This window comes from Fringilla coelebs (assembly GCF_963513975.1).
Source record: "Fringilla coelebs genome assembly, chromosome: 18".
NCBI classification, from domain to species: domain Eukaryota; kingdom Metazoa; phylum Chordata; class Aves; order Passeriformes; family Fringillidae; genus Fringilla; species Fringilla coelebs.
The window spans coordinates 13,402,029-13,425,991 of record NC_140044.1 but is presented as its reverse complement, the minus strand read 5'-3'; the positions used below and the strand labels follow the sequence as shown (position 1 = coordinate 13,425,991).

Here is a 23,963-nt window from a genome sequence, read left to right as displayed (position 1 = left end):
CTAAGGAGGAGCATTATCTGTGGCTCAGGGATGAGTAAGTTTCTCTGCTGAGTCTGATTACCCACTTGGGATATTTGTGTTTCATTATAACTGACACTAAGCAGCGTGTTTGATTTGGAACAAATTTCAAGCAGGAACAAGTTCCAGCATCTGCATTTCCACTGCGAGCACAAGTGAGGGACAAAACAGGTTAGAGCCTGCTAGGCCAAGGGTGGGGACATCTCTAGGGATGGGAAGGGAAGGGGAGAACAGCACATTAATCAGTTACAAGGAAAAGGAAGGAGCAGCTTGGAGAGCTGCTATTCTTCCCCTTGCAAAAGGGACACTCTGGGCACCGAGTGCCCGGTGCGTGTCTGGGAAGCCGGGTGAGGGAGCCGGGAAAAGGCGGCTCCTCCCCCGGAGTGGGAGGCTGTACCTGGTGATTAAGGAGTTGAGCTTATGCTGAGTCCTGGAGGAACCTGTTGGGAGGAGCTCAGGAGCGCAGGAGGGGCAGAAAAGACGTGAAGACGGACACAGGACTAATCCAGCAGGAGAGACACCTCTCGGCATCAGCAGCTCCGGTCATGTTCAACTACCTGGCAGTCGAGGTGAGGCCCCAGCTCCACCGCAGCTATGGGAGCCAGCAAGGGGTGTCTGGGCCGCTGAAGAGCCGCCTGGAGCAGCTGAAGAAGCCGTGGTGGAGGGAGCCCACCCCGCTGGTGCTCCAGCACAGCGAGACGGCCAGGCTGGCCATCGACGCCTTTCTGGAGCAGGGCGAGCGTGGCTACCTGAGCGCCATCGCCGAGGAGAGGGAGCTGCCGTTTCTTTCCGCCTTGGACATGGAATACATCAGCCATCAGAGGAACCAAAGCTTCCCAGAGCCCGCTGCAATGAAAGACAAGGAAGCTGACCCTGGCGATGCGGACACCGGAGACGGGTTCTCCCTCAACTCTGAACTGACGTCGGGCACCTACTTCCCCCTCATGTCAGACGTGCTCCCTCCGGAGCTGGAGCTGGGGTGGCCAGGGACACCTCTCCTCACGCTCTCTGGCCAGACCCAGGCCACTGTGATTTTCCAAAGAAACAAAACAAACAGCATTAAGGATTTGGTCCGGTCTCTGATCAGCCGGGCGCGGACGGTACGTACAGAGCTGTGTCCCTCCAGGGGAGCCTTGAGCCGCAGTGCCCGGGGCCGGTGGCTGCTCCCACGCCTGTAACCACACGCTGTCGCTGCTCTCTCCATGTCTGGCATGATGTGATTGCTTCTTTCTGCAGCAGACCTGTAGCTGCTCCTGCTCCTTTCCTTCCTTGTCATTTCTTTCTGCCTGAGATTTCGCATCATCCAGGCAGTGCCCTCGCAGGCTCTGTGTGCCCAGCTGCAGGGATGCAGAGTCCCAGAGCCCAGCGGGGTGCGTGGCAGGGCCTGCAGTGTCCCTGGCTCTGTGTGTCCCTGGCTCTGCAGTGTCCCTGGCTCTGTGTGTCCCTGGCTCTGTGTGTCCCTGGCTCTGCAGTGTCCCTGGCTCTGTGTGTCCCTGGCTCCGTGTGTCCCAGCCAGCCCTCCTCCCTCTGCATGGCCAGGGCTCTTCTCCAGGGCTAGACATCATTTTAAGCTGGACAAGACAATACCACTGGTGAGCTGCTGTCACAGAGAAAATCTCAGAATGGTTTGTATTGGAAGGAACCTTAAGGACCATCTCATTCCATGCCCTGCCATGGGCAGGGACACCTTCCACTGTCCCAGGCTACCCCAAGCCCTGTCCAAACTGGCCTTGGACATTACCAGGGATGGAGCAGTCACAGCTTCTCGGAGCAACCTGGGCCAGGACATCACCACATATGACCTGAGTAAATTTGTGGGACTGAAAATCCCTGCCAGTGGTTTGAATTAAGTTAGAATCCTGTCTCTTAGGTTTGATGTGTGTGCCTCCCCAGGGATGAGTAAGATCAGCCCATTTTGCCCCATTGCCCAGTTTCTGGTGTGTTATTACAACCCTCGGATGTAATAAAAACTGGATGATTACAGTGCCTGCCTACCAAGCACAATGCTGGCATGAATTTATTCACCCAATTATGCTGCTTGTTGTTTCTTTCGCTTTGCCACTGTACTCTGTGTGAAAGCAGCAGCTCAGACAACTGTCTCAGACACATTTTCAGCTTTTTGTCCTCTTCATGGTTCTTTTCAGCTGTTTCACATCAATCTTCTTTTGCAGTATTTGTGTTGAGATATTGAGGAAACATTTAGAGCAAAGTTCACTTTAACCAGTCCACTTCAGGCAGTTTCTCTTATCACTCCAATAGTTTCCTATTTAACTTCAGTCACTCCTTATATTCATTGTTGCTTGTGTAAAAGCTGGAGATAAGGAATCACCTGGCTCACTGCAGCTCGAGTGTGATCTTCTATAACCCTCAGAAGAGCTGAGCAAATGAATTTATGTATTGCCAGCAGCTCAGATTGCTGCACAGCATTTAAACATCCTCAAAGAGCCACATATCAGTGAAGTTTGGGTGTGATATGAGGTGAATGGGGATCTTTTTTCTTTTGCCCAAAAGACCATTTTGCCACATGAGCTGCTGCTCAGTTGTAAACAGCCCTTGCTTAATGCCTGAACTTCCACTGCATCTTACAGGCAATTACAGGAAGTTTTGGTCCAGGAAATAAGTGACAAAAAGCTTTGTTTGTCCTTGCAGACAGCTGATTTATGGTAGTTTAAATGATCTGAAAAGCTCTGTGATACTGACCCCATCCTTGTCAGCAGTGGGGATTAAGGCACAGTCATGGTAGAATGCACAGAGTAAATGACTACCAAGAAGTGTCCTCCCCTCACTCAGCACGTGTCCCGGATCTTCAGTGATATAATGATCCTTTAAGCCACAGGAAAAACATCTTGCTGCTTTCTCAGTTCACAGGAACTTCTCAGTTGCTGTGGGCAAGTTGCCTGGGCAGTGGCTGCTTTTTTGTACTTTCAGTACATTCTGAGCTTTTTGCTTTCTTTGCTTGGGTTGACAAAGCCCTGGCAATCTTCTGCCCTTCATGTTTGAGTTGGGGGTTTCCCACAGTGTTTTTTACTGTTGTGCAAAATGTGAGAAGGAGTTTTTAAGCATCTTACTGATTTATTACTGGTGCTCTACTGGCTTCTGGGTTAGCAGCTCTGGCCAGTGCTTCCCATGATTACCACTGTGATTGATGGAACCCCAGCTCATTCACAATCTCAGTTATACCTATTTAAGTACTTACTGATCATTTTGCTCAACAAACCATCCAAAAGGATGTTACTTATGTGTCTTAATGACAAAAGAGCAACCAGAGGTAAAAATTTCCTTTGCTTCAAGAACCATTTGGAGAACCACCTGGTTTTTGGTTTGCAGCTGCTGTTTCTATGTTTCCAATATTTTTACCACTAGACATTTAGCTGTTGTCATAGATCCCTCTTTCAGAGAGTTTCTCTTCCCATGGGGGACACAGTGCTGGTGTGATCTGGGAAAGATGTTGAGATCCCCAGCTGCTTTTCCCAGGTCCTGCAGACAGGGAGGTGTGTGTCTTGAAATGCTGTTTGCTTCTTCCCCGTAGAGTCACACAGAACAGCGTCAGCTGACATCTCTTGCAACAGCATGTTTGTGCTGACAAATTAGCAAAAGGAGCATTTGTTTCGTGGGTATCTTTGCTTGGTGAGGTTGGTCTTTCACCTTTGCTGTGTTTAACCAGCTCTCTTTGAAGACTGATGTTCAGATTTGAGCTTTTCTCTTTGCAGACATAAGAAGATGCAGCGCAGCCACACCTTTGCCTTCATTTGATAATACTGTTAAAATTGTGCTCTTGCTAGATGAGCTCCAATCTGGTTTGAAGTGTTCATGCTGCTTTTTTCACCCCTCTTGTGCCCCTTGGACTCTGGCTGTGCTCTTGTGTCTGTGCCTGCTGGGAGAAGGGTCCCTGATGGTCCCCAGGGAAGCAAGAGATCAAATGGGAGCACTGCAGTAATGACCCAAACCACACTGCTATTGGCAAATACCAGTAAAACCAGCTGTGCTGGTTAGAAACCAGACAGATGGCAAACCCCAGTGGGGATCTGGTAAGTGCTGTAATTCCTAAAGTGATGACTCCAGTAATTGCTGAATTGTGAGTTTCCAGAAGTGGGTTTGGAAATGTCATGGTTTAACCCTACAATGGCAAGGTGTGAATTTTTTTAAAGCCTGTGGGGCAGCTGTGTCTCTAACATCCTGACCTGCCAAGGCCAAGCCATGGGCTCAGAGGTCATGGTGAGCATGGTGAGGAGCAGGGATGCCCCAAGCCAGCCTTGCAGCCCCCACCACTGGGCCTGGAGGGGCTGGAGGCACTGACACAGCTTTGGGTTTGTATGGCCCGATTACTTGAATGCCCACAAAGCTTTAAATGTGAGACATGAGCTGTTTGGAGACTGAATTGCAGATGGTACTTGGATACTCAATTCCCTGCTTTAAGGAGTTTGAGGGGAAAAATCTTCCTGGGTCATCTTCCCCCAACATTTCTTGGCTTTGGGGTTGATCTGATGTTATTGTAAGAGCTGCCTGCTTTGATTTCTAAAAGGCTGTGCTGATCTCAGTGCCCTTATGGATACCCAGAGTTATAAAGAGCAGCCCCACATGGGCATCTCCCCCTGCAGGGAGGGCACAGCCTCCCCTCTGTGCCCGCTGCATCCCAGGGTCTGTCCTTCATGCCAGCACCATCTGTGCTGCACGCCAGGAGGGCTGGGAAGGAAGGTGTGAGCAGAGCTGCAGCCTGCCCCACCTCCAGACCAAGCCAAGAGCTTTGGAAAGCCTGAGTGTGACTATCAGGGCTCCACCCAGCTTGCACACACTGGCCCTGCTGCCTGGAGCTCTCGCTGATGCCGCAGCCTGGCCACCTGCATCCAGCCTGGCATCGCTGCCACGGGGGACTCTGTGCCCTGTGCTCTGCCTGCTCAGCCCCATCCCTCTCACTGAGCCCTAGCAGGGCTGGCCTGGGGCAAGGGCCAGCCTGAATTGTGGCAACCAGTCCTGCCAAAGCTGCCAAGCACTGGTAGAGGAAAGCAGGTGGTGTGCAGCTCCCCCTCAGCATGGGGGATCTGGGGACAAAGGGGCTTCGGTCTTCCTTAACTCCATCACACTGACTTCTCCAGCACACAGATTTCCCCAAGACAAACCTGCCTCAAACCTAAGCTTGAATATCTTGAATATCATGAGGTGAAGTCTGGCTGAGAGGGACTTGCCTGGGGCTTTACACAAGGTCTGGGATATTGTTTTTTCATGGTGCTTCATCATCAGAGGATGTGTGACCCATCAAAGAAATTTGGCTAAATTGCAGCTGGCCTTTGCCTGGAGGACAGTGTGGAGAGATGTGGCAAAGTCCTTTTATACTGTGGGTCTCAGTGGTACCTTGTGCTGATAGACCAGCAGCAACACTAATTTGGGAAGTTGAAGATGCTTCTCAGTGCTTGCAGAGCTCCTCCAGGGCTGACTCTGCTCTCCATGAGAGATGGGCACGTTTCAAGAAGGGAAAAGTTTGCCAAACCCTTGTAAGGCTTCTGGGAAGACAACACTGACAAGGGCTGCAGAAGAGGTGCCCTTTGGAGTCAGGTTCTCGAGCCTGTACCTCCCAGGGCCAGGGTGAGAGGGTGGAGATGTGGTGTTGGCCTGGACAGCAGGAATGATTTTAAGTTCTTGCTAGCTGCCTTGTGTCCCATGTGGATGTCTGGGATCACACCATCCTCTGGGAAGGCTCTTCCCCAAACCCTGCTGTGGTGAGCTGGGCCTGGGGCCTCCTGCAAGATGTTGAGGAAAATGACAGTCTGTTGGGCACCATCACAGAGATGGGTCTTGGGGACAAAACAGAGCCATCTGCAAAAGGGCTCAGTCCCCAAGGGAGCAGGAATCAGCCTTCTGACATTGTTGTCCTCTCCACTGTGGCTCTGTGCAGAGGTCTCTCCATGGCCTGTACAGGCTGAGAGCAGCCAGTTCCCCAGGCAGGAGACAGGGCTGGAGAGCACAGGGAAGCTCCGGGGCCCTGCTCTGCCTGTGGCTGCTCTGAGGCCATGAGTGAGCCTGGAAAGAGGCAGTGTATTAATGAAAATAGCAGAGGAGCTACTGGGCAGGGAGCAATCTGGGCCAGTGTGGCAGTCTGGAGCACAAATCCAAGGACAGCTGAACATGGAGCTCCTCTCCTCTTTTCTGAAGCTATTCCAGATCAGCCCCATGCCATGTCCCCCTGTTCCTATTTAAAACTTGAATCACTGCACATGTAAAACCTCACTGCCATCCTCTGCTTTTAGCTCTTGGTTTGAAGAGGAGCAGCAGTGGCAGAGGAAGGCTCACCCTGCAGGGGTGACATCCATGGGGTGATTTGGACTATGGAGAGCTGCATTTGTGGCCATGCACACAACACAGGAGGTGGTGGAACACAGGCTCCCTCCTCGTGGGGAGCACCATGGCAGCAGGGCTGACTGGGTTTTCTGTGCCAGGTGTGGTGCAGGGCATGACCACTGAGAAGCAGAATAGGTTATTGGAGCTTCACTCCCAAATTTAGTGGGGTTTGAGTCATCTTTATTTGGGCATTCTCTGGCAGGTGCAGAAACACAAATCAGGGTTATACACCCAACTTACCAGCACCAGTTACCTTATTCACTATGATATGGTAAAGAGTACTTGGGCAGTATTTTCACTGGTTTTTTTCAGCTTTTGAAAGGAAGTTTGGCTGATGGTAAATCCTCCCCTTTTCCATCCTGGCAGATGTGTGTTCCCATCTTCCATGAGTTCTCAGTGTTAACTGCTGGTGCTTCAAGGTCTGAGTGAGTCACCAGGTGCTCTGCACCCTCAGGTGCAGTGACAAATTATCCTGCTCAGCAAGTGCTCTCCTGTCTGTTCCTTCCTTCTCCAAGGTGTCCCCCTGACCCTGACAGTGACAGCCAACAGACAGATCCCAACAGTCACTTCCTCATCCAAATAAGGGCCCCCTCAGTGCTGTCTGCCAGCAACTTTATTCCATGAGGAACAGAGCAACAGGGTCTCCAATCCCATCTGAATCTATTTATGGCTCATTTCCCTTGATGCATGGTTCTTGTTGCAGGTCATTCTGGGCTTTGAATTGTCTGGTCCTGGTTCAACTCACTTGTAGTAGCTGCTTGTCATGACTTACCTTCTGTTGTCTGTATTTTCATTCCAGGTTTTGGAGAATTCACGTAGCCATGACAGTCTGCTGCCTCCCACTCCATCTCCACAGTGGGATGGAGTGCCATGGTCTTTTTCAACCTCATTCTTTAAAGAACTGGCAGTTCTCTTTAAAATTATTTTCCTATTTAAAACCCCTTCCTTGAAGACCATATCTTCACTTTATTGAGATAGATATATTTTTATTTTTTCATAATCTTGGCATTATTCCTTCTTCTTCCTGTCAGGTTTCATACCCATCACGTGCATCCCTGGCTGTATGAGCAGGAGTTCTGCCAGCAGGGAAAGGGAAGGGATCCTTTCCACACACATTATTCTCTGATTTTGTCTAGGCACCCCGAGGATCTAATCTTGACACGAGGATTTGCACATACTTTATCACGATACCCTCTCCCCCACCTGGCAGTGTGTCTGTCCTGAAAAGAATTTGTACTTTTTTTGTATGAATCTGCCAGTCTTGTAGAGTCACTCTCGCTGCTTGAACAAGGATTTTGCTCAGTCTCAGCTCTTGTTGACATGCTTTATTCTTGGCATATTTTCTTAAGGCAACACATACTTGTCACACCACTGAAATTCAGATTTTGTGCATGTGTTACCCTTTCAGCTATTCCTTTCTGCAAATAGCAGATGAGACAGGAGGTACCCAGGTGGGAATTGTCTTCACAGTGATCAGAATTTGATTTTAGCTGCCACAAGGGGGTAAGGGCTGTTAAACACAAAGGTCCAGAATCATCTCCATTCAGGTGGCCATGGGGTCTCAGTAACTCAGGAGGTTTGAATAGTTTATAGCAAATAGTTTAAAGCACAATTCACTTGGGCATGAGATTTCAACAGCCTCTTGTGTTTCTTTCCCCCCACACCTCTTTTCTCCTGGCCAGGTGATAGCAATTGTGATGGATCTGTTCACAGACATGGAAATTCTGTGTGACCTGCTGGAGGCCTCAAGCAGACGGCACATCCCCGTTTACCTGATCCTGGATGAGGAGTACTTGAAGCATTTTGTGGAAATGTGCAATAAAATGGCTCTCACTCAGGACAGCTTCCCAGTAAGTTTTCAGTCACACACTGGATATGATAAACAGGTCTTGGAATTGATAAAAACGATGTACCTGTGTTCTGTTCCCCCTGCCTGGTCCCTAGGTCATCCTTTCTCCCCAGAATCTATCCCTTCTCTCCCTATCCCAGGCTAAGGAACCTAGGCTGTTTGCTCTAGGAAATTGAGATCTGTCTGGAAGCACAGAGGAAGGCATGCAGGAGCCTCCTAGTCCCATATGTTGATGTTTTATGGTCCTCATTTCAGTTTTCCATGCAGGGAGTGTGACGCTGGGGCCAATGAGATGCAGTGAGTTGCTGAACACTTTGCTGGGCTGGTGCAGAGATGCAGGGGGAAGCCTAAATTTAGTTTATGTGAACCTGTATCATCTGGACATGGGGAGGAAAGAACACAGCCCCTGCTCTAGGACACAGAATTGCAAGACTTAAATTGCTCATAGTTCAGATCCCTGAGCTCAGGGATTTAAATTCTGCCCAGAGCTGTTGCAGGGCAGTAGCTGGGAGGGCAAAGGAAGCAGTGAGTCCCCTCAGATGTCCTGCTGCAAACCCCATCACTTCCTTCTGCTGAACCCACAGGTTAAAAGTCTCACATCAAGATCTGCTTTTGGGCTTTGCAATTCAGTTGTGGGTCCATGATTTGGATTTGAGAAAAACCCAATTCCTGCTCAGTGGGTGCCCATCACCCAGCATGTGGTGCCCAGAGAAGATAAACAGTAAAAATGAATGTGACAGTGCCACAAGCTCTCTTGGGAACTTGCAGACTCAGAGATGCACCCCAGTATCCTGCTGATCCTCATTTCTGGTCACCAGCTATCAATGGAAGTTCTTTTTTTGTTGTCATTCATTGTTCCTGTAAGGCCAGCAGTGCTGGCTGTGCTTCTTCCCTAGGTGTGCAGGATTCCCTGGAGCACTAACTCCACTCCAGCCCCCAGTTTCATGGGCTTTCCCTTCATTTTTGTGGGGAACGTGTGGAAATTTTCCAGTTAGCTCAAAAGTATTCCTAGCTAAAAAAAAGCAAGGGACAATGCAAAACCAATGTTTTACAGGATATTCTAAATAGATGCAGTTAAGATGTCTTAATTTTGAGTAGACCTTTGTCTACTCAAAGGTTAATTTACAGAGGCTTCTTTAGAGAAGCACTCAGTGCTCTGGTCCAGTTGACAAGGTTGGACTTGAAGACCTTGGATGTATTTTCCAATCTAAATGATTCTGTGGTTCTTCCATCGTGCTGGTAAAGCTCTGTCCTGTCTTGTTTCTTACAAGCCAGACCCATTTCATCCTGACTCTTGAGATGGCAGCTCTTGGGGAAAACTCCTCCATGCTGGAGCATGTTTGCTTCCATAAATAGCTTCCCCACTGAAGTGACCTGGTGCATTCAGATGAACTCCCATCTCTACAAAATATATTTTATTGCTTCTTGTCCAAGAGGTGGCCATCCTAAAAATTAAAATGAGAATGAGTTTATATCCTTGGAGATGTCTGTGTCTCTTTGTTATGCCTGATGTCATGTCGTGTGCTGAATGGGTAATTAACACTTGCCTCCCCATTCCATGACTCACTAACCCCTCTCCATCTGAAGTGTCTCTCACGCTGATGCACCCGTGCAGTCCAGTACCTGCAGGCTGAATACACATCTGAGTGGAATGAGGGTACATATTTTATTCCTGCCTCCAAGTTGTGACAGGATGTGGCAGTAAATCTCCATTTGGAATAATTGTGACAATTTAGGCTTGAATGGGGAATTTGGGGTAATTGCTCCTCCAGCATCTTACTTCTGAAAACAACATGTGAGTCTGCTGGTGGCAAATTCCAGCGCTGAGCATCAGAAGATCCTGTGTGGAGCACTGGCAGCACAGACAGCAGAAGCCTTAACTTGGAGTTTTCAAACATCTGTCTGCTGAACCTGGAGCTACTGTGTGGATGGAGCAGGAGTAGTACCAGGGTGTCTTTCCTGCAAGACTGCAGGATTCTCATCTTGTCAGGATTATTCAGGGTCTGGACTGACAAGAGGAAGAAGATGATGATGAAAATAAACCAGATATCAGAAACTCACCCAGGCTTGGAAAGGATAAAGGGAGTGAAGGAATACTGTGGTGACAAATTTATGGAATTTACCTGAAGCTGTTTTAATTTCCCCAGGAAGGAGGTGGGGGGGAGGAAGCTCCTTCCAGTAAAAACCAGTATTACTAAAACTTTGCCACTGGAAGAAAAAATCCCTCTGTTGACTGGCCACAGGATAAGGTGAAGACCTCACCAAGTATCCAGCATTATCTTGGTCTGAATCAGCAACTTGTGGTGTCACTTCAGAGGATCACAGGTTAATGCAAGTTGGCAGGGACCTTAGGATGTCATCAAGCCCAGCCTCCCACTCAAAACAGTGTCACCTGTGAGGTCACTTCACCTGCTCTCATCTGGCAGATCTCCAAGCAAGGTCTCTCTGGGTAACTTGTTCCAATGCACGACTGTCATTTTGGGGAAAAGGTTTCTCCCTTCTCATAAGTGGCAAATGAGGATATGTTCTAGGACATAAAAAGCCAACAAGTGAAAGCCACAGTGTCAAAATTCTGAAGCTTTAGCTCTGTACTTGCTAGAGGTGTCCATGAACTCAAGAGAAGCAATTGGAGAAGAGATCACGGTGGGCTTCCCACTGAGACAAACCACAAGAAGCTCAGGAAATCCCCTGAGCAGAAAACAGGGTCTGCAGCAGTATTAGGGGCAGCACCATGAATGACTGTCCTCCCCCTGCTGTCCCCAGCTGCCACTGCCCGCTGCAAGAGAGAGCCTGGCTGGGCTCTGCTCCGGAGCAGATTTGCTGCTGCTGCTGCTGCTGCTGCTGCTGCTGTGCAGCCCGAGGGCGGAGGGGCTCCCGGCTGGGCTGAGACCCTCACTGCGAGCTGAGAGCCGAGCCCTTCCCTCCTGGCCGCTGGTCCCGAGGGAAGCTCAGCTCCTGCCCGCGGGGACTGAAGAAGGCACAGGGTCCCTGCCTCGGTGCCCTGAGCCCCGTGGGAGGAAGGCGAAGGGGCGCTGGGGGGCCCAGGGACAGCTCCGGGAGGCTGGAAGGGACGGGGAACACCTGCAGGGAAATCCGAGCTGCTGGCGCTCGTCCCTTGCCTGGCCCGGCCAGAAATCGGCTGGGTGGCGGAGGGGCAGCACCCATCCCTGAGCACCCAGCCCTGCCCGGAGCAAATCGGCCCCAGCAGCTGCTCCAGGGCTTTGGCTGCGGCTGGGCGATGTTCGGCAGGAATGAGCTGCCCACAGAGGGGTCTGCCCGGTCAAGTGACAGCGGCAGCTTGTGACAGCTCCTGCTGCACCAGAGTGCAACAGGTGTCAGGGGAGGGCAGGAAGGGATGACCTGGCAGCCCCGAGGAGCTGTAGCCTTAGGGATGTTTGTTTACACACCAGATGTTTTGTTTGGCACTGTATCACACAGAGTAGGTCACTAACAATTTCCAGTGACTGTTCTGCTCTTCTGCCTTCCTCACCTGAGGTGCAAATAACTTCTATTATGGGCAAACACCTTGCATTATGAAAGAGGCTCCCAATGGATACCAAGAGCTATATTCTCCAGTTTATTCTGGGCAGTTGGTTTTACAGGTCAAGGTTCATGTATCAGAGAAGGATTTGCAGTGGAGCATCAGGTCTGCTTCAACTGAGTATAGCAGCTGAAAATGTTAATCTAATTTTAAATGTATAGATAAAAGGAATTCCTTAAAATGTAGATATTCCTCTCTCTATGTCTTTTTTCATTGAGTGATGTTTTAGTTTTAAGCCTGTAATTGTATAAAATCAGAGCAGCTCTCTATTGATTAGAAACTAGCTAGTTGTTATGCAAAATTTACTTAATGCAGAGCCATCAGCTAGTGGGGTGCTGAATATCATTAATAATCTGGAAGAAATTGGATAGTTTTACATATGTCAGAAATGATCTGTAGGCTCAAAGTTTTTTTTTCAAACTAGAATTTGCACTCAAGTGCAACTTGTTAATTTTTGCTGGTTTTTTATCCTGTAGAAGCAGGCAGTGAGACAAAATATTTGGTTTGTAGGAGCCAAGAAATACTTAATGCCTTGCTGAGTTCTACCTCTCAGAGCAGAGCAAGAGCTTGAGGGAGTCCAGCAGTGATGCACAAGGGAACATCTCGGTTTAGGTCAGTCCATGGCCCCTTACCAACTCTCCCTGCTTCGGTTTCAGAACATGCGCATAAGATGCCTGAGTGGAGACACGTACTACAGCAAAGCAGGCAAGAAATTTGCAGGCCAGGTTCTGGAGAAGTTTGTCCTGGTTGATTGTGACCAAGTTCTTGCTGGTACATACAGGTAAGAAAATACAGCAACTGCTGTGGCAGAGACTGGTGACACTGAGGAAATATTCCTTACCAAAACACTGAGCAATGTAACTCCTGGTGCTGCACGGTGGAGCTTCAGCAGCTTCCCTGCATTCACCTCAGTCAGTGCTTTCAGAGTTTTCCAAGCTTCCATCTTATCCACCCTCCCTGCCCTTTTCTTACCTGAAGACCTCAAACTTTTCAGAAGTCTCTCCTCCTACAGTGGCTGCTGCATCCCTCAGCCTGTTAAACTTTGTTTTTCTGCACCCTCTGACCTCACTACCTCCTTCTTGAGTGCAGAGACCAGAACTGCATGTGGTCCCTCTGATACACTGCACCAAGGTGTTCAAGAGGGGTCAGAGATGCCCAGACTCTGCTTTGTGATTGTGGCCCTTGCTGGCAGGGGCCAACACTCACTGCAAATTTTAGTTGCCATGGCACTCTGAGCTGATGATGTCAGACAACTTCCTGAGCTGTTCCAGGTTCAGCATCATACAGATAATTTTCCCCTATGGATACACAACATTTTCTTTTACTGAAGTTCATCTGCCACATATTTGTCCACTTGCTCAGTTCTGTGAGGTTCTTCTGGATTTGCTCACCTTCAGTGTGGTATCCAACCACCTGAAGGACCTGAGGATCACCTGCAAACTTGGGAATTTCACTGCACCCCTCCATGCCTGAGGGCAGCTGTGTGCTCACTGGCTCCCTCACCAAACTCCAGCAGGTTGGTGAGCTGGGCTTGCCTTTGCCCTGTTGTCTTTTTCCAAGAGGCTTCCAAGAATCTTGTTGTTCTCAGCATGCTCTGCATGCCCTGGGGTAGAGGGCAGCTCCACAGGTGTGTGAGCCTTAAGACTGCCCTCAGAGCCCTCTCTGTAGGGGGGATCAGAGGGGAAACCTCTCAGCCCTTGGCCTTCCTGGTGGTGCTGATACACAGGAGTGAGGCACAGCTCAGTGTCAGCAGCACCAGTGATGGATGCAGGAAGTTCATTGAGGTTCTCAGCTATGGCCTTCCCACCACGATTGTGACACCCAGGCCACAAATGAGCCCACTGATTGCTTGACTGCCAGTGCAGCATTTGTGAACAACCTACAGCCCCAGTCATCCTTGGGATTTTTGGTCTGCTCCCTTTCAGCTCTTTTTGACTGATTCCTGAATTTTTACATAGTCACCTTTCTTGAAATTGAACCTCCACATGCTGCATTTATTTAGTTTGCTCTCCACTAAAGAGTTAAAATTGTGTTGTGATCATTCTTACAAACGGGTTCTTCCACTTCTGCCTCTGGAACCAAGTCTTATGCCCCATTCCAGACCACATCCTGAATCACATCTTTTCTTGTGGGCCTAACAATTTAGACTAGCTAATTCTGGCATGTAATCATTTATTGCTTCCAAAAAGTTTTTCTCCATGGTTCATCCCAGGGAAGCATGAACCTGTATGTGGATGAAATCTCCCCCTGTTGCTGCCCATCCTAATTTTGCAGCCTCTGTGATCTCAGTTCTCCACAGTTCTGATCAGAGGGTCAGGACTACTGTTCTTGTCCTATATTTTTATTACTAGACTCTATCTACTTACTTTTCCACCTGAAGATCCTTCCCACAGTATTTTCACACTGTTGAACATTATATTATCCTTCACAAACAGTGCAGCTCCTCAGTGCCTGCTTTGTGAATTTGTTGTCCTGGCAACACTTTTATTCTCCTTCCACCAGATCTCCTTGAACACTGCTCTCCCTCTCCCTTTCTCTCAGTTTCCATCTCTCTGTGAGCACATGCTGGACCCTCAGGCTACCAGTGTCCTCATCAGTGCTGTAGCTTCAAGCTGCACCTTGTCCTCTGGTGTTGACTTATCATCTCCAAGAGTGGAGGTCTCACCTCATCAAACTCAGGCAAAATGAATGAAAAATGGGAGTATATGGTTGAAACTGGTTGTGTCAAATCTCTAAAAAACATGGAGAGCAGTGTCTGGTGGCATTTTTACCATCCTAAGACACTGAAAAACAATGGAATGAATCACTGCCAGGAAACACAGGATGCTAGAATCAGCATTGGTTAGGTGGAAAAGCCCTTTAAGAGCCTTGAGTCCAACTGTTCCCTCAGCACTGCTGAGCCCCCAACTAACCCATGTCACATATACTTGTCTTTTAAATCCCTCTATCCATCTCCACTGGCTGCAAGGGCAGGGATTACATAACTCATCAGGATCACTCATTTTTGGATGACTAAAGCTGAGCATGTGTCAGCTGGATTGAACTGCACAGCTGGAGGAACATCTGATTTCCCTGTGGCCCAGAGTCAGGGTATTGCTCAAAATGCAGGTGCAGCTCTCTGGGTCAGTTCCTCCCTGTGCTGTTGAGGGCAGGGACTGGGGGCTCTCATGTGCTCCCTTCTACAGAGCACTGCAGAGCTGAAACTTCTGGAATTCTGGAAGATAGTATTTCAGTTGAATAGGGTTTTACATCTGATTCTGTGCTGTGCCAGTAAGCACAGGATGTTCTGGACTAACAGAAACAGTCTCTTCTTGAGGAATTTGTTCAAGTTCTTGTTCAATTTGTTCAAGTCTCTTCTTGAGGAGTTTGTTCACCTGTCAGAAACACTTTCACAGCAGAAAATCAGGATGTCTGCTTCTGGGTGTAGTGCAACCTGTATGGGACATACTTAGATTGCTGTCCCTGCAGATGGGAAAGCCAGAGGCAAAGGATGAGAACAGTCACTGAGTAAAGGCAAAGATCCAGAGTGGAACCAGGGGTGTCTCAGGATGATACAGGGACAAGGGTAAGAGTGTTCTTACTCAGCAGCAGGCTTTGCAGTTCAGCAATGCTGTGTGCAAGGATTGGAGGTTTCAGAACTCTGGGGTTTTATGTTGTACGTGCTCCTCTATGTTCAGTTTGCTATAGGACACTCTTTCCTACCATGTCTGGCCTCCATGATACCCTCTGGCAATGGGTCATGCAGTTTCTTTTATGTTTTGTGTGAAGAAGTGGTCTGTGGTGTTTACAGTAGACCTACTGCCAGATAATTATATTTGATGTCCCCAGATTCCCACAACCTGGGCACAGAAAATCAGTGTTTCCTACTTACTGTCTTGACTGCATCCATGGTTTTGTCTTCCTCCATTATAATCCCTCATGCAAACCATCTCTTCTCCAGGTGAAGTATCCTTGGATTTTCAGTCATTTCTTGTATCCAGAGTTTGAATTTTTTGACATTTAATTGTCCATCATTTTGTCACATATTCATCCCCTTACCATAAAATCCTCTTGCAGCTTCTGTTTATCCAGTTTTCTATTGATCCACAATAATTTTGTCATGAGGTCTGACATGGACAGTTTCTACAGTTTTTTAGTACTTTCCTCAACATGTTGAACAGGATTGATCCCAGTACAACACTTGTGGGTTTCCAGTGGATAAATGAAACCCACTGCTAGTGTTTGTATCTTTAATCAACTGCTACTTTTTGGGAAGACCTTCCTTTGTATGCACTTCATGACCACTTTATTTTTCCAACAACAAAAATTCTATTTGCTGAATGACCATGTCAAAATCTCTTTGAAAATTCAAGTTTGATACATCAAGCACATCTGTGTGCTTGCTGCCTCCCTCAAAGACCTGCAAGAGGCTTTTGAGGCATGGCTTCCTTCCACAAAAACATGCTGAGTCTTCAGCATTATGATTATAGTTATTTATGCATCTAATCATTTTACTCTCTATTTGCTTCTACCAGTTTGTTCAGTATGGAAATAGGACTGGCTGGTTTGTAGTGTTCCAGGAGCTCTTTAAAAGGTTCACATTTTCAAACTTTCCATTCCTCTGCTACTAGGTTCAGTATTAAATGATAGGTTATTCTCTGGTTTCTAATTGGAAAATCGCTGACTTCCAGTTTATGAAGGCTTTTTGCTTTAATATTTTCATTTAATGCACCTTTTAACTATGATGAGATTTTCTGATTATTTAAAATGTCTTTATTTTGATAGGTACATTTTCTCTGAGACTCTAACATAGCATCTTTAAACAATCTTCTTGCCGCCTCAAGCATTTAACCTTTTTGATTGCTCTTTGAAATTTCTTTTTAATGGCATTCCTCACTTTCTCTTTGAAGTTAAGCATTACTGTTGTGGATTATTTTGGTCCTGAAAGAATATTTGATATGGCTAGGTCATGGTTATTTTTTGCTGAGTGGCCTTCCCAAAGAAACTCTCTGAACTGGTAATGTTATTTCTCCTTTTGTTTGCTTTCTGGTTAGTTTTTCCTACAAGTGGTCATTTATAGTGTCTAAAATGCAGTTTTGGCAACTCTCCTTGTTGTGGCCCCCATTCAACCTGACAGGATCTCCCTTTATTCCTCTGCTTTCTGCCTTCTTAGTCTCTCAGCACCCCCTCAACATGGCTTATTTACCATCAGCACTCTTCTCAGAAAGTTCCCAGTACAGCCACCATGCACTTTTCTAAACACAGCTTTATTTGTTCAGATGTTCTCCATTGATCCTAATTCCTTACCCAAGTGTCACTGATTTCCATCCTGTCCTTTTATCAGAATGCAATTTTCTTGCATTTGTTTTTGAAGTGAAGTGGGTGATCCCTAACTGTGTGACCTTCTACACATTCTAGCTTTGGTCTGTAGCAATCCACTGCACCCTGCTGTCCACTGGGTCGCTCCAGCCTGGCAGCTCTGCAACGAGGAGATGAGCAATGAATAAAAGCATCCAAATATGCAGAAATAGTGTAACTGTCCCTCTGCTCTCACAGGTTTTATTCATTGATAAGAACCACACAGCTGTGTCAGGAGCATTTAGGCTGGAGATCAGGGAAGGTTCTTCCCCAGAGGTGCTGGCACTGCCCAGGCTCCCAGGGAATGGTCCCGGCCCCGAGGCTGCCGGAGCTCCCGGAGCAGCCCAGGGTGGGGCTGTTGGGGGGTCTGGGCAGGGCCAGGGGTTGGATGGCACGATTCCAGTGGCTCCTTTCCCACTCAGGATGTTCTGTGATTCCATGATTCTTTAATTTATTCTGATAAATATATGAGGATAAATTAAAAGATGCTGCCTATTGGTACAGATCGAGCACATTTTTGCAGCACTCTCTAAATATGGAAACCAAGCTCTCAGCTCTTATCTTAAACAAAAGTAGACAAATTACTTTAGACTCTTCAACTCTTATGTGTACAATGACTGTTTAACATTATATTTCTTCTAAATGAAGTGAAAAAAACTAGACTGAGGTATTTAGGAAAAGCAATAATCTAAAATCTTTAATGTAATTAAATACATAGCTATTTGGGTTTATTCTGGGTAACAGAAGAAATAGGGTGTTTATTTGAACACTTAAGATATTTACTGTTTCAGCAGGTGAGAAGAACCCAAAGGCCAATAGGGGCTACAGCTAAACAGGATCTTGAACAGGAAATACAGACTAGAACCAGAGAAAAGAGCTGGTATTGTCAGCCTGAAAGGGACTTATGTAGCTGAGTTCCCTTAGAGGAGATTAAATTTCTCTGCTGAAAATGACAGATGGTCATGCTATCATTGTATGTCCTGCCATGGGCACAGGGAGGAAGGAGCCCAGTGTTTGCTGTAGGGAGAAACTCAAGATCTGGGGTTGAAGCTGACACAGCAGCTGAAACTGAAAAATGAGAGGCAAAAGTTTACAAGAGTGCAAAAACTTCCACACATGGCTTCAGGAGAAATAAAACTGAAGTACAGAAGTGGTTGGCAATGGACAGATAAAGTTACATGGGTTTGAAGCTAAAGGAAGCCTGGAATTTCTTTCAAAGAAAGGTGCTTGTATTCACAGGTACCCATGGCCCAAGCAAGAGGAAAGAGCTTTGAAGAGAGATTTCCAGATCTAGTTTGATGAGGACTCACCTCAAGAAAGAAATTCTAATTAAGCAGGAAGGGAGTGAGTAAGGAGTGGGAAGCACAGTGCATCAGCAAGGGAGCCCCAGGTGACACACGCAGCAATGTAGTGACATTGCCAGGAGATGAGTGATGTACAGCCTTGCTGGGCACACTGAAGCAGGGAAGAGCAAGCCCTCAGGTGTGTAAATAAAAAGTGAATCCAGGAGAAAGAGACAAGGTCTGCTGCTGGAAGGATGAATAAGAAATAAGAGATAACAGACATGGGTGCCCAAATTAGTTGAATACGTTGCTCTGGTTTGGATCAAAACGAAGATGAAAATCAAGGAATGGAAATTATTTCAAGTGTGTTGGGAGCAAGCTAAAAGGGGTTGCTGCAATAAAGGCAGGTTGTTGTTACCCTATCAAAGAAAATGTCACTTGAAATGAAAGGTCTAGTAATGAGCGTTATGTGGTACATGCATTTAGCCACGAGCAAAAACAAAACACAAGTTTGTGTTGGCATGTGGAAAGAAAAGAATGGTTTTGTGACAGCCCAAGTAACAGAAGAGCAATAAAAATGAGTTTGAGAAACTATTGAAAGAAGCAAAATATCTTCTGCTGCAGATTGGTATCCCATCTGTTGGAAAGAGCTGAAGCAGAGGGGCTGAGTGTGGAGATGTGGAGTCACCCGTTCAAAGAGCTGAGGAAAGGCAAAGGCCACCGTGACCCCAAAGCAGAGCACGGCTGTACAGGGGGGCACGCAGGGAACTAATCCGGGTGTCGAAAATGCTGCTGAGACGGAGACTTGTGGAATCCCGCCGGTGCTCTGGCGGCTCCTTCTCGGCCCACGCCACGGCCCCGGGGCGGGGGTGCTGCGAGGACCGGCCGGAGGTGATGCTGCACCTCCATCTCCCGGCCAAGGGCTGAGCTGCACCCTCCCGGAGCGGCTGAAAGCAGGGCAGGGAGGGGATCCCATCCTACAGCCATCCTCTCCCAGAGCCCTTTGTGTCCCGGGGTGATCTAGAACGGCTGCGAGCAGACGTTTGTTATAGGGAAAAAATAATGTCAGGAAAATCCTACCGCTCTTAGAAGCTCCTATGATCTTTTAGCATCCAGGGTGGCCTGCAGCAGGAGGAGCTCCAAAACCCACATGGGTATTGTGTTGTGCAATGCAGTAACTCTTCCTGTCTGTATTAGATTTTTAGCTTCTGAACTTCATCCAGTGCTTACACCAGAAATCATTCTCTGGCTTTGCCAGTCAGGGAAGAAAAGATCTTTATCAGTTTGTAGCAATGGGAATAGCCACAGCTCGCAAGACCACGTTGTCCCATCCTGGAAACCTGTGCTGTGGCAAGGAGGGCTGTGCCACCAGGGGACTTGGATGATTCCTTCCACATCCTGTCATGACACAGAGGGAGCAGGACCCCATTGGGTCGGCATGGGAAACTGGGACACAGGAATGCCCAAACTGGGGCAAAAGGCATGAGTGGAGCCAGGAAGTGCCCTGGGACAGACGCCTTTGACAGTGTTGAACCATGAAATCTCCCCTGTCTGGACTCCTGGATTTCTTCAAAGAACTCTCGGGGCTTTCTGAGAGATAACATTCCTTTGCCAAAGCTGCCTTTCCTGTTATCTCATATTTCCTTTATGGCCATTAATTGTATTCTTTAGAAGAGTCTCTACTAATTTGTGTATCTACACAACTTATGTCTATCTAATTTGTGAGACTTAATTGTCTCGAACATTAAATACATTATATCACATTAGCAGCCTAACACTCCTGATAGCCAGAGCCCTTTCAAGTGGGAGATAGCACAGCCTGCTTAGGAGCTGAGCTATCTCATCCTGGCATTCCCTGGGTGCTCTTATGTTGATGATCCCTGCTCCTGCCCATGTGCTGATATCTGCTCTGTTGATGTTTTCTAATCTCTTCTACAGAGATATCAACAGGAGACTGATCCTCTCTTGTGTTCTGTGCAAAGGGGGCTCAGGGCAGCCCAAGCTCCTGTACAATAAAGGGATGCAGAGGAATTATCTGAACACTCCTGTTGCACATGGACCGTGTGTCTCAAAAAGAGCTGAATATTTCTTCTTTCCCCTTTTGGAATATCTGACCCAACCTTTTTCAAAGATGGTCTCTCTGGGCATAGCAGCTTCTCCTGTCATTGAGCAATCCCAAGCAGTTTCTGGTTTGATTTTTTCACCCTAATATCTCTGTGAAGGGATGCCTTTGCTTTGAGCCTTCAGGATGGTATTTCTGAGTACTCTTCATGCCACCCACAAAGATCTTTTCATTCTTTTACTACTTTCATATTCTTACCTAATTTACCTGGTTTGATATGAAGCAGCAGTGTATTTTTTCCATATTATGTTTCTCTTTGGGGTGTGATTGCTGAGTGCAAACATACCAAACACCAGTCTGACTTAAAACAACTGCAGAGTGCTCAGGAACCAGCCAGGAGCTGTGTTTCCTTCTAGAAATTCCCAAATAGCTTTCTTGTGAGCTAAACATTGACAAGGTCCCAAAACACAGTGCTAGTATCTTGTCCTGAAATGACATTTACTTGAGAGTGTAATCTCTCATGACAATTGTTCTCCTGGAGCTCCTGTCATTTTACCCTGCTCCTCAGAATCAGGGTCTTGCTTTAGCAGCCGATAACACAGCCCTCAGCTGCGCTGCCACCTCTGAAAATTCTGGTTTGTTTGACACATTTAGTGTGCTGGTCTGTTTTGACTACAGCAAGAATAAAAAATCAGCTGATGACTGGGATGACCAGGAGCCTGGGGATCCCACTCTGGAGAGGAACCTCCCTGCTTAATCAGGAAAAGGAAGATGGGGAGAATGTGGTTACAATCTGCAGATCTGTTGAGGAAGAGCTAATTAGGTTACAGTTTGGGCACAAACAAGAGGTAGGGTCAAACAGATAAGGAAAATCTGTAGAGTCGCAATGAATGGAAGTTTTTCCCCAGCTAGGGCAAAACCAGTTTGGTTTTAGGGTAGAATTTGACGAGCTCCCAGAAAAGATCCCAAAACACCTAACTGTGAGGCAGAGACTGGACTTGTTGAGCCAAGAATTAACTTCTATTGCATTTGGGAATCCCACAGCAATACTTATAGCAAACATCATCATCCTTCCTGTCCTGAGGTATTCCTGTGGTCTCTGGAGACCTCCACTCCTCGAGGCAGTTCCTCATTTCCTGCCTGCCCAAGCAGGATGTCAGGACATGAGGACACAGCTCCTGCCAAGGCAAGGGAAGAGCAGGGGATCCTGAGCAGAAATGAAACAACCACTTTAGGGTTGTTCTTTTGTACTTCTTGATGAGCACATTCCTCTCCATGAGCAATCTCACACCTCCCTACTTAGAGAAAGTTGTAACAACACAAATCGGGTAGGAATCCATCGCTGGAATGTGAAAATCCACGCTAGGCATTTTGGCACTCTGTGAACTGAAGTTAACATGTGTTTTGTTTCTCTTCCTGCAGTTTCACCTGGCTTTGCAGCCAAGTCCACACTGGCCTGGTGACCCACTTCCGCGGGCAAATTGTTGCAGAGTTTGAAAAGGAATTCCGGTACTTGTACGCAGAGTCCAGAGCAGTGACCAGCTTCTGTGTGCCAGATCCTGGGACACAGAATACCTCTTCTTGGAATACCTCAAAAGTTGACAACTGTCTTCTAAAACCCACTCAGGGGAATGACACTGAGACCCTGAGCCCCTCCAGCAGCCTTTCCAATGTGAGCATCAGGAGCATAAAAGTGTCTCCCTTTATGAAAAACTCTAGCAGCAGTGCACACCAGGAAAAGCAAGATTCCAGCTCTGATTCTGGCAATAAGAAGGGGAAGGAGGACACATTCCTGAAGCCCACTTGCCCTAAACAGCAAGAAGAACCACCAGATTCAGCGAACAGTCCTCCAAATAAACCCACCCCAGCCCTGTATCCCAAATCAAACCTCATAACAGCAAGGACATTCCTGCAGCCGGAGCCTTCCTGCAATAAACCTGGTAACCAGGGGGACACTAAGGCCAACAGCAGCCACTGCTCCCCACCGAGAGCGGGGCAGCCGCTGCAGTCCCTGTCGGAGGGCACCGGCAGCAACGGGAGCAGCCTGAAGCAGAGAGCACCTGTGGCCACCGCTGGGGAGCTGCCAGCTGAAAATGAGAACGTGTTTTATGGGGTAGAAAAGAGACAGAGCCCTGGACATGGCCATTTTGACCTTTTCTCCCCATACAACCACCTCAAACGGGATAAAAAGTCCATAGTGCCTTGCTATGACAAGTTCCCAGAGGATGTGCTGCTGGAAAAGAACAGCGCGTACGGGGCGGAGAAGAGAATGACTCTAGGGCACAGCAAGCTGGACCTGATCACCAAGTACAACAAACTAAAATCCAAACACATACACAGTCGGTTTGAACTCTGACCTGGGCCTCGAGCTGGCCTCTGCTCTGATTTTCCAGGGGTTGCTTTTCCCTGCCAATCATCATGCCTGGGGCTTGGAATCAAAGCATTAGTCTTGTTCCTGTTAAAAGGTGTCTAATCTATGTAGATGACTGATTCAGACGAGATTAGCAACTGCAGCTCAAATTTTCAATTACATGATTGTGGCAGGAGGAAGAAAAGCACATAAATATAATCCACATTCTTTTTACCCATTTCAGAAAGAACCATTTCCCCTCAAACTAACAGCAAAGCCATTGCTACGCCTGGAGACTGCCCACTGAGGTCTTCAGGGTGACTCCATGCTGAGCAATTCCTCTCCCTGTACCCATATGGTGAAAATGAAATGGCCAAAGGCAGGGGGATGTGAAAAATAAAGGAGTTGTTCTGCTGGAAAAGCTGTGTTGGGTCCTGCTGGAGGGGGTGAGCACCGAGTGTGGCCAGCGCCCCACCGTGCTGAGCCGTGCCAGGCCAGGAGGGGACAGGGACATGTCTGGGCACATCTGGCATCTGCACATGGCTGGTATTGGCACGTTAGTGGTGTCAGCACATGGATGGGGGCTGCTTGGGGGCACACTGGTGGCAGCTGACACAGGTGACCCCTCTACACGAGCGAGGCACTCAGCTGGGTTGGCAGCTGGGTCGCGGCTGGCCTGTCAGCTCACAGGTGACACTGTCAGCTCACAGGTGACACGTCTGCTGTCCTACACCTCAGGTGTCTGCAGTGAGGGGCTGCCAAGCATGGCTCCTGTTGGGACAGGGACAGTGCCAGCACCTGGGGAGCACCAGGGCATGGGCCGGGGCTGTACACAGAGGGGGTGGCCCACAGTGGCCAGGGACAGCCATGGCACACCTGGTACGGGCACAGGGACAGTCATGGACACCAGGGACAAGGACAGCGATACCGGCCCTGGACCCCTGGCGGCTCTCCAGACTGTGGGGACACACGGGCCGGCTCGGCCCCAGGGGGGATCCGGCCACACGGGGACGGGTTGTGTCCCACAGGGCCGTAGCGGGGCCCGAGCCGATGAGCGGTGCCTGGGGCGGTGCTGCGCCACGGGCCGGTCCCTCCGGGCCGGGGCCGGTCCCGCTCGGTCCCTCAGCGGGTCCCGGGCAGGGCCCGGCCCCGCTCCCCCTCATGGCGGCGCGCCCTGGTCGCTCTCACCT

The 23,963-nt window shown here is 48.3% G+C and overlaps 1 protein-coding gene across 1 annotated transcript; it reads left to right on the top strand.

Moving 5' to 3' along the window:
- Nucleotides 1-438: 438 nt before the first annotated feature.
- FAM83C (family with sequence similarity 83 member C) lies at nucleotides 439-22,779 on the top strand (the record flags this gene model as incomplete). Its single annotated transcript, XM_084217750.1, is given in 5 exon segments — nucleotides 439-486; nucleotides 489-1,118; nucleotides 8,034-8,201; nucleotides 12,398-12,522; nucleotides 21,846-22,779. Coding segments are annotated over 5 exon segments (1,905 nt in total).
- Between the last annotated feature and the right edge of the window lie 1,184 nt (nucleotides 22,780-23,963).